The sequence below is a fragment of the Chironomus tepperi genome, unplaced genomic scaffold (genome assembly GCF_022539635.2).
Source record: "Chironomus tepperi strain 1889 unplaced genomic scaffold, CSIRO-AGI_Ctep_v1 contig_388, whole genome shotgun sequence".
Taxonomy (NCBI): Eukaryota; Metazoa; Arthropoda; class Insecta; order Diptera; family Chironomidae; genus Chironomus; species Chironomus tepperi.
Genome location: NW_027226510.1, coordinates 433,826 through 446,323, shown reverse-complemented (window position 1 = coordinate 446,323; position 12,498 = coordinate 433,826). Strand labels below are relative to the sequence as shown.

The 12,498-nt window shown below is 29.1% G+C and overlaps 4 protein-coding genes across 6 annotated transcripts in view; 2 read left to right on the top strand and 2 right to left on the bottom strand.

The window, feature by feature from the left end:
- The first annotated feature begins 3 nt into the window (after positions 1-3).
- Positions 4-2,010, top strand: car (vacuolar protein sorting-associated protein 33A). Its single transcript, XM_070648095.1, has 2 exons — positions 4-112; positions 171-2,010. The coding sequence occupies exons 1-2, from the start codon at positions 5-7 to the stop codon at positions 1,878-1,880; spliced, it is 1,818 nt and encodes a 605-aa protein (XP_070504196.1). The 5' UTR covers position 4; the 3' UTR covers positions 1,881-2,010.
- A 129-nt stretch (positions 2,011-2,139) lies between these two features.
- Positions 2,140-3,487, top strand: LOC139096393 (F-box only protein 9). Its single transcript, XM_070648098.1, has one exon. It carries the CDS (start codon positions 2,232-2,234, stop codon positions 3,447-3,449), a length of 1,218 nt encoding a protein of 405 aa, XP_070504199.1. The 5' UTR covers positions 2,140-2,231; the 3' UTR covers positions 3,450-3,487.
- Positions 3,488-3,899: 412 nt separating this feature from the next.
- Positions 3,900-5,898, bottom strand: LOC139096398 (testis-expressed protein 10). Its single transcript, XM_070648102.1, has 2 exons — positions 5,128-5,898; positions 3,900-5,056 (listed from the first exon to the last, which is right to left on the bottom strand). The coding sequence occupies exons 1-2, from the start codon at positions 5,886-5,888 to the stop codon at positions 3,952-3,954; spliced, it is 1,866 nt and encodes a 621-aa protein (XP_070504203.1). The 5' UTR covers positions 5,889-5,898; the 3' UTR covers positions 3,900-3,951.
- A 346-nt stretch (positions 5,899-6,244) lies between these two features.
- Positions 6,245-12,498, bottom strand: part of heph (polypyrimidine tract-binding protein 1 heph) — a 128,530-nt gene continuing 122,276 nt past the window's right edge. For all 3 annotated transcript variants that reach the window (XR_011544971.1, XR_011544972.1, XM_070648127.1), the window contains exon 12: positions 6,245-7,720. The gene's annotated coding sequence lies outside the window, so the exon portion shown is untranslated. The remainder of the gene's footprint in view (positions 7,721-12,498) is intronic.

Below are 12,498 nucleotides of genomic sequence, written 5' to 3'. Positions count from 1 at the left end.
AAAAATGGGCGATTTCTCGCATTTAGTATCATCTAAAGTCAATTTAGCTCTCTTGCAAGAACAGGCATTGAATGATTTAATAGACATACTAGATAGATGTGAAGGAACTAAGGTAATATTCAAGATTTTCCTAATTTTCATTTTTAATCTTTTATTGCAATTTTCTGCAGGTTTTAATGTGGGATGAATCACTAACTAATCCAGTTTCATTGATTGCTAAGCCATCAGTTCTGAAAGATCACAATGTCGTCAAAATGTTCCCAATTAAAGCTGGTGATTTACCAAATGTGGATGTTCGAAATTTCATCTTCATTACTCGACCAAGTTTGCAGTTAATGAACAAAATAGCAACGAATATACACAGCGATGAGAAGAAGAATCGAGTTTATCGCAAGAATTTCTATCTATACTTTCTACCTAAAAGATCTTTGCTTTGTGAGAACCAGTTAAAGACGAAAGGAGTTTATGGAAGTTTTCAAATTATTGATGACTTTAAATGTCAGCTATTTCCACTCGACAAAGATGTCTTATCAATGGAATATCCAGATTGCTTCAAGGAACTATACATTGAAGGAGATTTAACAAGTTTACATCAATCAGCACTAGCTATTTCCAACATCCAGAAACTCTATGGGAAAATCCCAAAAATTGTTGGAAAAGGAAAGTTTGCTGAGAAAATCAAGGAACTGTCCAAAAATATCGTATTAAATGAGAATATAGCTGACGAGAAGGGCTCAATTGATCAGTTAATTATACTAGATCGATCAATAGATACAATGACAGCATTTGCAACTCAATTAACATATGAAGGATTAATTGATGAATTTTATGGAATCAACAATACGACCGTCAACTTTCCAGCAGAGAAATTCAGTCCATCATCAGAAGACACTAATTTCAGTAAAGTTTCAACATCGAATGAGAAGAAACAAGTCATTTTAAATTCAAAAGAAGAGCTTTATGCTGAACTTCGTGATAAAAACTTTAATGCTGTTGGACCTGTTCTATCTAGACTAGCAAAAACGATAACAGCAGCTGCCAACGAGCGACATGGCGAGAAAACGATTCAAGAACTAAAAAAAATTGTTGAGCATTTGCCAAAATTAAAAGCAAGCGAGCTGTCATTTGCTACTCACACAACAATCGCAAGTTTAATTAAGGAACACATCTCACAATACGACTTCCTTGATGAATTATCCACAGAGCAAGAATTTATGATGTGCAATGACATAGACAAACCTAATAACTACATAGAGAGCATGATCTGTGAACAAAAGCCATTAGACAGGGTTTTAAGGCTGATTTGCATGCAAAGTGCTGCTGCTAGTGGATTGAAGCAGAAAGTTCTTGATGGATATAAAAAGGAAATTTTTCATTCCTATGGAATTGATTCCTTACTGAAATTAGGAAAGCTTGAAAAGTCTGGATTAATTAAGTTATCATCAGGAAGCAGATCATACAATATTTTAAGGAAAACTTTAAATTTAACTGTCGATGACTTCCAAGAAGTCTCACCAAAGGATATAAGCTATGTGCACAGTTTCTATGCTCCACTATCGATTAGAATTATTGAACATTCATTGAGGCCACTTGGCTGGAATGGCTTGAATGACATTTTATCATGCATTCCTGAACCATCATTTGAAGACTATCAGTTGTCTATAACAACATCCAGTGGACGTAGAGACTCATTAACTAGTGAAATCTCACAATCTGACATTCCAAAGACTATTCTGGTGTTTTTCGTTGGTGGCTGCACATTTGCAGAAATATCAGCACTAAGGTTCTTGTCACAACAGGATGAAAACAATGTTGAGTTCATTATTATGACCACTAAAGTCATTAACAAGAATAACTTCTTAGAAAATGTCATTTCCTAATATGTTTAACGATATATCCTCTAAGCTTTGCATGTATTAATATAATTTAATATACCTATATGCTTTATATACAAAAAAGTGATTTATCTATGTATATTCCTGAATAAAAATAAATATAATTGCTAATATACCCGAAATTGCATATTTTTGGACAGTTGCCTGCAAACCCTTGACAAGTATAGGAATAAAAGATAATTCCGTCGTTAAATCTTCGGATTTAAAATTAATCCAGGGTTTAAAAATAAACCTTTCTAATCCGCTCAGCTTCAGCACAGAATCAGCTGTTGAATTTCATAAAAATAAATAGAAAATTTCTTAGTAAAAAAATTAAATCACAAAAATAATTTCATAATGGAAGAGAGTGGGAGTGCTGAAGACGATTTACAGAACTTCCGTAATCAATGGCAACGTGAAATTGAAGAAAGTCAACAAAAAGGAGAATCCAGCAATGAAACATCCAGAGAAATGATGGCAAGGAAATTATTTCTGGAAGGAATTGAGCTTGAGAAATCTAGAAAGTATTTTGAAGCTATAAAATTGTATAGACGTGCAGTACAATTGGAACCGAACATTGAATACAAAGTTTATCAAGCTACTCTTGCTGAAAATGAGCAAAAAGCTGCATATGCAAAATCAATTGCTGGTTCCAGTAAAGGAAACATAGAGAACTCACAAATCGAAAATGATGATGAGGATGACCTTGATGACTTGATCGATAGCTTCCAGAAAGAGTTGTCATTGGGAAATAAGCCAATTTGTGAAAGTTCATACTTGCCTGGAACAATAAAAACCGGAAAACATATTTCAGCACTCCCAGTTGAAGTCTTACTTCTTATTTTGAAGTATGTAGTAACTAATGACCTTGATATGAAATCTCTTGAAAGATTTGGTCGCGTATGTAAGGGATTTTTCCTTCTGTCAAGAGATCCAGAGATATGGAAACTTGCTTGTTATAAAGTATGGAAATCAAATGTATCACCTGCAACTGAAAGCCTTACATGGCGTGAAATCTTCATCAACAGATGTCGCGTATTATTTGATGGCTGCTATATTTGTAAAATTAATTATCAACGATTAGGTGAAAATTCCTTCCAAGACCAATTTTATCGTCCTGTCCAAATAGTTGAATATTTTCGTTTAATTCGATTCTTTGCTGATGGTACCTTATTCATGATGACGTCAGCTGACGAACTACAAAATAGTGTGAATAGGCTGAAAAATCCAAAGATTGCTATGCAATCACGAGAGATTTTAAAAGGAAATTATCATTATCAAGATAATCATGTACTTATTGTCATCAAGAAAGCTCCTACACATGTCACACAAAAATACAAGAGGAAAAATGTCGAGAATGATAATTGCTTGACATTCTTCATGGAATTGGAGATTGGAAACTCGCCAAGACGTAATTTCGCCAAATTATCATGGAAAAATTATTCTGTAAGTCAGTTTAGCAATAATCAGGAAATAAGCTCAGATTATGACTTAAGATCATCATCTAAATATCCACCGTTTTTCTTTTCCGCCGTTAAAAGTTATCTTACTGAATGTAACGAATGTTTGCAATAAATTTGTATTATTTATTGTTTTTTTTTAACGAATTTTAATATAGTGACCTTTTTAATGAGATTTGTTGATATTGTAAAATGTGTCGTGACTGAAAAACTGAGGCAGAAGCTAAATTGAATTCGCTGCAGTTTACTAAGAACCGTTTGAAATTTGTATGAAATGTTATACTTCACAAGTTCCAGCAGAAATACATGCAAATTTGAATCGGTTTTTAACGAATTCAAGTCGGCTTTAATCGGTTTTTTGTGAACCGAAGCAAATTCAAATCAGTCGACTTCCAGATCAGTGAAAACGAAGGATCAACCAGGACCTTTATATTTTTATACAAGGATTTAAGAACGAGCCTAAAGCAAAATATTGAAATTGATAGAAATATCTCCAGATTAAGGTAAGCATTGATTTCAAAATTTTATTCATTATTTAAAAAATTCAAAATATTTTCATAACGGAATTCTTAAACAAAAAATTAATTAAACTGTTTTCCACCTTAACTTACTCAAAATTAAGCATCGCTTAATTTCATTGAAATAAGTTGATCAATCTTAACTGAAAGAATATTATCCGACTTTGGAAGTTCATTTAATTTCATCAAAACATCCTTATCTTCAATCCAGCACAATAAGTTAGCGATTTCCATTTTCCATCGATTATTATCAACATTGTCTAAGTGATTTCCACTTATCTTGAGTCTTTTTTGAAGATTTCTGACAATTTTTAATGCATGCTTCTCAATTTCTTCAATAATTGTCTTATTTCCTTTCTTACAAAGCAACGTCATAGTTTTGATTAGATATACAGGCACAAATTCTTTCTCTGCCAATACACTAACCATTTGTGACAGTAAGTTACTGTCACTATCGCCTTGCTTCATATCTTGATTCTTTTCAAATATTTCACAAACGAGAGCTAATTTTGGATCATAAGTTGTTTGATCTACGTTGCATTTACGGACTAAAGCAAGGAAAATTCTCTTTGAATCATTTACAAATATCTTCTGTGACTCCGTGCTGAATAGAGTACGAATTAGTTTTTTGATTAAGAAATTAAACTCTTGGTCCTTGTTCCTCCATGACAAGATACTTTCTTCAATAAAATCAAAGCATTTTTCGCGATATTTTGAGAATCGTTGCTGATTCTTCAATGAAAATTGGAAGAACATGAAGGCTATTGGCAGATTTTGGTAAATACAGCGTTCACCTCCGTTTTCTTGTGTCCTTTTACTGCCATCGTCATTCTGAACGTATGGAAAGTTTGATAAAATTTGCTTATCAAAGCTATCTTGATATTTCTTCAGGAACTGCTGCTTTAAATTAATATTCCTTTCTATCATACTGAACAGCTCAAGTTGAATGTCCATAATTAATTTCAACATTTGAGCACTTTCTTGTGGAATCGATCCTACATGAGTTGTTTCATTTGTTGGCTTTAATTCCATCCATGTCTCAAACATTAACGGCATTATCATATGAACATATCTGGCAATCTGATCTAATGATTCGTGCTTGTTGAGGTTCTTTGCAAAATCATCTGATCGATCTAGAGATGGCATTTCTATGTCAGCTATTGGGAGGTTCCTTCGTTGATATGGATTGCAGATGAACTCAGCTCTAGAAAGAAGGAATATGATTAATTTGCTGGTTTCTTGGCAAGATCCAGATTAGAAATTTACAATACTTACAGTTCATTTACTACAATTTCGTTAGCAAAGCTATTTGCTTCCACATTAGAATTACTCTCATTCTGTTGGCTATTAATGCACTTCAGATACACAATAAGTCGTTCCAAGACACTTTTTCTCCATTTCATGTTTGTGATTTTATTGCCAAGTTGAAGTGATAATGTTCGTTCTGGATTATTTTCGGTTCTGATTTTTGACACTAAATCAAGATAGTTAGGCATGATCTTGTCTCTTTCGGATGCAACGAGTTTTGGTGCATTTCTCAGTAAAATGTCAAACATAAGAAGTGAATCTTCTTGAATAGCTGGTTTGATGTGTGTCATTGCACATTTCAAGTATGTTAGAAGAATTGGAAAGAATGGTCTCAAGTTAAATTCACTTGTCTGGCTGCAAATTGTATCCATAATCTTAAAGCAATCTCTTCGAACATTTTTCTCAATCGAAAGTGATAAATTTGCAACACTTTTAATTATAGCTTCTAAATGTTTCTGGAAATCCTCTGGCTGATGTAAAATGATGTCTCGCAAGTTGCTAATTACTTCCGGTGATGTTGAATTCTTCAAACGTGCCAGAACATCATTGATATTGTGCTTTTTACGTTCACCGCTCTCAATTTGTTGAACATTCTTGAGTTGTTCTGTCAAAATGATTTTACGAACTTTGAAATCTGTTTTTGTTACATTTTGTGGTCCTTTAAGCTTGTTTCCTTTCAGTTTTACCTTTGCTTTTTCTGATTTTAAGAATTTCTTGTGCTTGCCCATGTTGCTTTGTTATTATTTTTTTGTCCAATGTTTCATGCGGCACGCTGAGCGTTTTTGAATGTTTTTTGTTGTTCAGCTTGAATTTGAATTTTTTTACTGAACAGCTACATGAAAAATTCAAATTTTAAAAAACCGTTAGAAACAATTTGACTTTCTTTGAAGAATTTAAAAGAATCTGTGTAATGTGGTAATGCTTAAGCATGTATCTATGTAACAGATTTGTGGATTTCTCTGAAAATTCTCAAACAAGACATGTGGAGCAACAACATTATCTGAAAATGAAAAATGAGGAAAATAGCCAAACACAAACACGTGTGTCTGTGGCATGTATTAAGGGTATTAAAAAGTCATTTTTTTCTCTTAATTTCTCCTTTTATTAATTTTTATAAAACGACAAAAAATTTCTCTAATTTATAATCATATTTCTGTTCTTGATAAATGCGACAATCTTTTATTTTCTTCTTTCATTTTACTTTTTTTTTTGTTTAATTCTTTCAACTTTCAATACTTGACACCTCTCATGATGTTTTCTACTTCCATTGTTATCTTAATTTTCAATTTTTTTTTATTTAAATTATTTTATTTATTTTTTTGTTTTTCACTTCTTTTAAATTTATTCTATATAATAAATTTAAATAATCTATGTCATTTTTTTTTGAAGAAAATAAAACATTTCTTGGAAAATATGATAAACAATAAGATTACAATTAAAAATGAAAACTTTTTCAATATGTTCTAATTCATTTTTTTATTCATTTTCTTACACATTTTTTTTTTGTTTTTGCTATGTGAAAAAGTCGTACATAATAAACTTATCAGAAATATATTCCCAATGATAAAAATTAAAAATTAATTTATCATCATCATTAAGGATTTTTATTTATATATAAATATTTCTTGCAGAAATCTTAAAAATATAATTTTTTTTTTCATAATATCATCATCACTCGAGAAAATATCAACATTTTTTTCATATTTCTTATGTTTTTTTTTGCGGAGGTTTTAGGTTAGAAAAATTTGAAGTTGATAGATGTCGCATTTAGAGATGATGCTTTATTAATCATATTATACATAACATATATAAAAAGGAAAAAAAATAAACATTTCTATTTTTAATAAAAAAAAATAAGCATTAATTTCAGAAAAGGTGAAGATTCCACTATGAGTAAATTTAGCATTAATTCATTCACATTTTTTGAAATGAAAATGCTTAGTAATAATAAGTTTTTAATAATATAAATTATATGTAAATAAATTATAAAATGTGTATATTGTAAAGCCTAATCAGTTTATTGTTAGATTTAGCTCACTGGGGAAATTAGAAATTTTTAAAAAATTAGTGAAAAAGCGGTTAAATGCGCACTGTCCGGAGATTACAGGGGTTTGCTGTTTATTCCAAATTCTCAAAAAACCGTTAAATTTTGAATTTTTTAAAATTTTGATTTTTGAATTTCAAATTTTCAAAATCCGTTAAGCTTTGAATTTCTATAATTCCAACTTTCAAAATTCAAACTTTTAAAATTTTGATTTTTTAAAATTCAAACTTTCAAAAAACCGTTAAATTTTGATTTTTTAAGCCTTCTCAAATTCAAATTTTTTAGAACCGTTAAATTTTTAATACTTTTTTGTCGGCCAATTATTCTCGAAAAATGCGCTTTAACCACAAATAAAATTACTTTATCCGAATATTCTGCAAAGAGTTAAAATAAATGAGAATAAAATAAAATAAAAAAAAATCCGTTTAAACATAAATTTAACTTATATAAAGCATTCCACGATTGCACAATCTCTTCCTTAATAATTATAATTCATCATCATACCAGTGGTATATGCTAGGATATAAAAAAAAGAAAAAAATATATATTTATAAAAATATAAAATAAAATAAAGTAAAATAAAATAGAAATAATATATAATTTATACTGATAAAATATCAGTTTTTTTAATAGTTTTTAATAAGAATATTGGAGAAGATTTTTTTTTCAATATATTTTAGTTTTTTTTTTTTTGATAAATTTCTGCATAGAAGCATTTTTAATATAATCTATAAGATATACGATGTAATATTTTTTTTTATAACTGATTGTCATCTACTAAAACCATTGCTGCCAACTTTATCATCGAGCTCTCCATTAATTCTTCTTCTTTTTTTCACAGTTGTGAGTTATTATTTTTTTTTTATTAACTATTTTTTTAATTTACTTCGATTAAATTTCAAGTCATATTTAATATGAACTATAAAACCACAAAAAAGTATCAAAGTTATTTTACCAGCATCAATGGTCTTCAGGTTAGATGTTTAATATTCAAATATTATGTGTTTTTTTTTGTGTCCTGTTCTGCACAGAATTAGAAAGATTTTCTTTTTTTTTTTCGAAATTAATATTTTTATGTCCATAATTTTGGATTCATGAATAATAATTTGTTCTTATTCCTCTTTTTTTAGTGCAGAATTAAGAACAGTTATTTTCACTTTAAAAATTGTTTTTTTTTTTTCATCTATTATATCATAATTAATTAATTCGATAAAGCGAGAAATAAGTGCGTGATTGATTTCTTCATAATTATATGTTTTTTTTTAAATATGCACTAATAGAACATTACTACAGTGATCCTTTTTTTCGTTTTTTAAGAAGTATGTAGATAATAATTTGTGTAATTAATATGTTATGAATATTAATATAAATATATAGTTTATAGAAGTAGACAAGTATAATTCAATAATTAGATTTTTTAAGGATTCTTATTCCTCATTTTTTTTTTCAAATAGGCCGTAGAAAATAATGGCTAGAAAATACGCAGATATTTGAGTTTGAAGAATAGTTTATTCCTTTTTTTTCTTTTTTCTTTAAGCTCATACTAAAAAACCATAAAGGCTTCTAGTAAATACAAATCTACTTTCTAAATTATTTAATTGTGACTTTGTGATCAAAATTAGTGAAAACACACAAATAATGTGACATTCTCATTGTTCTTAATTATTTTGAGATTTAAAAATTGATGATTTTTCTTGAAAATTGGTTTTAATTCCGAATAGCCGGATTGTTGATAGTTCAACCGTTTAGTGCTACACTGGTGGAAATTGAAATACGACACCCCTATATTTTTTAAAAATAAGCTATTAAACGAACATAACTTCCTACACATTATACATCATTGAAAAGGTCTTGAAAAATTAGATAGGGTCTAGGAATAACATTTGGTTAAAAATGCAGCAGTTCCAAGTTAATTCCAAAAATGTATTTTTGAGGTGGAAATTGAAATACGACAGTCTTTGGAAAATTGTAAAAATTTAATCCGTCTTGACATTTTTTGCACATTTATTGGTCTTGAAATACAGATTTTTGTTTTCTAAGCAATTCTCAAGCATCTGGAAAGTTGTTAAAGCATTCTATCATTAGTTATGTCCAAAAGAAAACAGCAAAGACGAAAAAAATATTTTTCAAATTTTTTTTAAAATATATGTTTTTAAATACATTTTACAGCATAGACTTATAGATTTTTGGATCTTCTTTCAGGTTTTCTACATGTTTTTAACTAAAAACTAATGGAAAAGTTAAAATTTTGTTGAAAATGTGTAACAAGAATTGTTAAGAAAATGAAAATTATTAATTTCACTAATTTCCGCTTATCATAAGGATCTGAAATTTTCAGGACATATTCTTTACTGCTTAATATAGATGTTTTCATATAAATATATTTTTTATCTCTATTGGTAATCGCTGGGATTATCATTTTGTTAATGCTGAAACCAAAAAATTTTGAAATTTAAATTTTTGCATCAAAAGATGCGAAAAAATCATAGGGAGAAAATTTTTAGTTTCATCCTTAATAAAATGATAATCCCAGCGATTACCAATAGAGATAAAAAATATATTTATATGAAAACATCTATATTAAGCAGTAAAGAATATGTCCTGAAAATTTCAGATCCTTATGATAAGCGGAAATTAGTGAAATTAATGATTTTCATTTTCAAAACAATTTTTGTTACTTATTTTCATCAAAATTTTAACATTTTCATTAGTTTTTAGTTAAAAACATGTAGAAAACCTGAAAGAGGATCCAAAAATCTATAAGTCTATGCTTTAAGAGGTATTTAAAAACATTTAAATTAAAAAATATTTGAAAAAATATTTTTTTTCGTCTTTGCTGTTTTCTTTTGGACATAACTAATGATAGAATGCTTTAATAACTTTCCAGTTGCTTGAGAACTGCTCAGAAAACAAAAATCTGTATTTCAAGACCAATAAATGTGCAAAAAAGGTCAAGACGGATTAAATTTTTACAATTTTCCAAAGACTGTCGTATTTCAATTTCCACCTCAAAAATACATTTTTGGAATTAACTTGGAACTGCTGCATTTTTAACCAAATGTTATTCCTAGACCCTATCTAATTTTTCAAGACCTTTTCAATGATGTATAATGTGTAGGAAGTTATGTTCGTTTAATAGCTTATTTTTAAAAAATATAGGGGTGTCGTATTTCAATTTCCACCAGTGTATTCGGGAATGTTATATCCATGACAAGGAATCTCTTAAAAATGCAAAATTATTCCGGAATTTCTTGCATATTTCTATCCAAAATGATTTCAAAAATCTTGTCAGAAAATGTGGGAATTTCTCAGGATATTTTGGAATTTTTGGGAGTATCGACGTTTTGGGAGTAGCCAGACATATTCCCAGTTATTATTGGAAATGTTCTGGTACAAACTAAGGATTGCTCAGAAATTACCAAGATTCCTGCTCTTAATCAAACTTTTGGTTTGAAATTAAAGTATTTATTTCAATTCAAAATTCATTGAAACTTGATTTGATTTTAATTTAAGAAAAATATTCCGTGCGACTTAAATGAATAGGCTCCGCAGTCATGTGGATGCCACGCTGAGTGTTAGTAAAAGATCTTTAGCGGAATGTTTTTTCATTCGTATCGATCGGATCCCAATCTTCAAAAAATCCAACACAATTCGTGATAGTAATGCAATGTCGATCCCAAACAGACAAGAAGCATACTCATCACGAGTATGTTCACATTATTGAGCACGCTAAATAATATTGATTGAGTATACTCATGAGTACACTCAATTAGATGACTACCCTTATTGTCTGTCGAGATCTGTTGCAGTACAAGAGAATGTCAAATTCATTATTGTGTAATTTAAACTAAATTTATCTCACAAGTATCGATTGATTAATATTAGAAATGCATTTTGTAATTTAAAAAATTTTGTTTTGGATAAAGTTATCAGGAAAATTATAAACGAATGATATTCTCAATTTATTTTTTTTTTTATTTATTTATGATTGATGTATAGCTTTGATGTTATCGTTTTGGCACTATAAAAACCAATCTATATAAATATAATAAGCTCATGCGATATATTTTTTTTTTTCTATATGAACGTCCATGTATTTTTTCCTTACATTTTCCATTTTTTCTTAATATTTTGCAATAAATTTTCTTTTATTTTCGCTATACATAATATGTAAAAATTGTATATAATTTTTTTTCTTTATATTTTTCCTCTTTTTTGATTCTTTTTTTGAAGATATAGAGAGATTCAGATTCAGTTTTTTGATTAATTAAAATGTGATAAAATGTGTGGCTTTTTTTTTTGTGTGTTTTATTTACGTCCAAAAAGGAGATAAGTGAGCGTAAATTAGGAAAAATGAATTAATTTATCGAGTGATTTTTGATATCTAACGAGAAGCATTGCCTGCCTCAATGCAAACATTCTTTTTGGAAATGACCAGTCCGAGAGACCAAAATGATTTGAGTTTTTAATACAAATACTCCATAGTTGATAGCTAAATAGTTACTCAATGGATTTTTGAGTTTAATGTATCACAATTATATTTACACTCTAGGATCTCATTTTTTATATCAGATTCTGAATATTTTCCATTGTCCTGTCCATCTTTTTTTTTTGAAAATTAAATTTCGGAAAATATCTTTTTTTTTCTTAATATTTTTTTTTTTACATTACTCTGTTTTTTGTTAAATATAATTTTAAGCTAAATACTGTCTCCCAAAAATTTGGCTTCATTTGAAAATTTCATTTAAATTTCAAATTGTCATTTAGATTTTTGAATGATTTGTTCAACATTTTTGGATTTTTGTTTTCAATTTGTGGAACTTGAGAGGTTCTTGTTGGAGTGAGAACCTTTTTTCTAGTTGTACAGTTCTTTTCGGGGTTGCTGAAGTTCAGATGTGCCTGTAATTTTCGACCCTTCATCATAGTTCGTCTAAGGATTCTGAACATTAGTTCTGCAAGCACTCTACTTTTTCCCATGATTCTCAATAATTGGCTTGTGCCTCATATTGAAGAGGAAACAAATAAGTTATTAAACCTAAAATCAAAGCCCGGAAAGCACATGACGAGAGAATGATCGAAGATTCGTAGTATCTGGCTTGAAATCTGAGTCAGGATGCTCTGGATCTCGATTTTTGGCCACTTCTACATCGTGAGCCTTTTAGGTGGGTCAGACGCAATCTTAAAAATCCAGAAATGGACATGATCATCCGGTACAAAAGAATCTTTCATCCGACTTCACCATGCCTCGGTAAAAATTGTGATTTTTTTTCAATTTTAACTGCATTTTAGATGCT

What these genes read in the sequence shown, in the direction of transcription:
- car (XM_070648095.1), top strand. Translation starts at nt 5, where the DNA reads ATGGGCGATTTCTCGCATTTAGTATCATCTAAAGTCAATTTAGCTCTC. An exon ending in ATAGATGTGAAGGAACTAAG is followed by an intron (nt 113 to 170) that starts GTAATATTCAAG and finishes AATTTTCTGCAG; the next exon opens with GTTTTAATGTGGGATGAATC.
- LOC139096393 (XM_070648098.1), top strand. Translation starts at nt 2,232, where the DNA reads ATGGAAGAGAGTGGGAGTGCTGAAGACGATTTACAGAACTTCCGTAAT.
- LOC139096398 (XM_070648102.1), bottom strand. Translation starts at nt 5,888, where the DNA reads ATGGGCAAGCACAAGAAATTCTTAAAATCAGAAAAAGCAAAGGTAAAA. An exon ending in GAAATTGTAGTAAATGAACT is followed by an intron (nt 5,057 to 5,127) that starts GTAAGTATTGTA and finishes CCTTCTTTCTAG; the next exon opens with AGCTGAGTTCATCTGCAATC.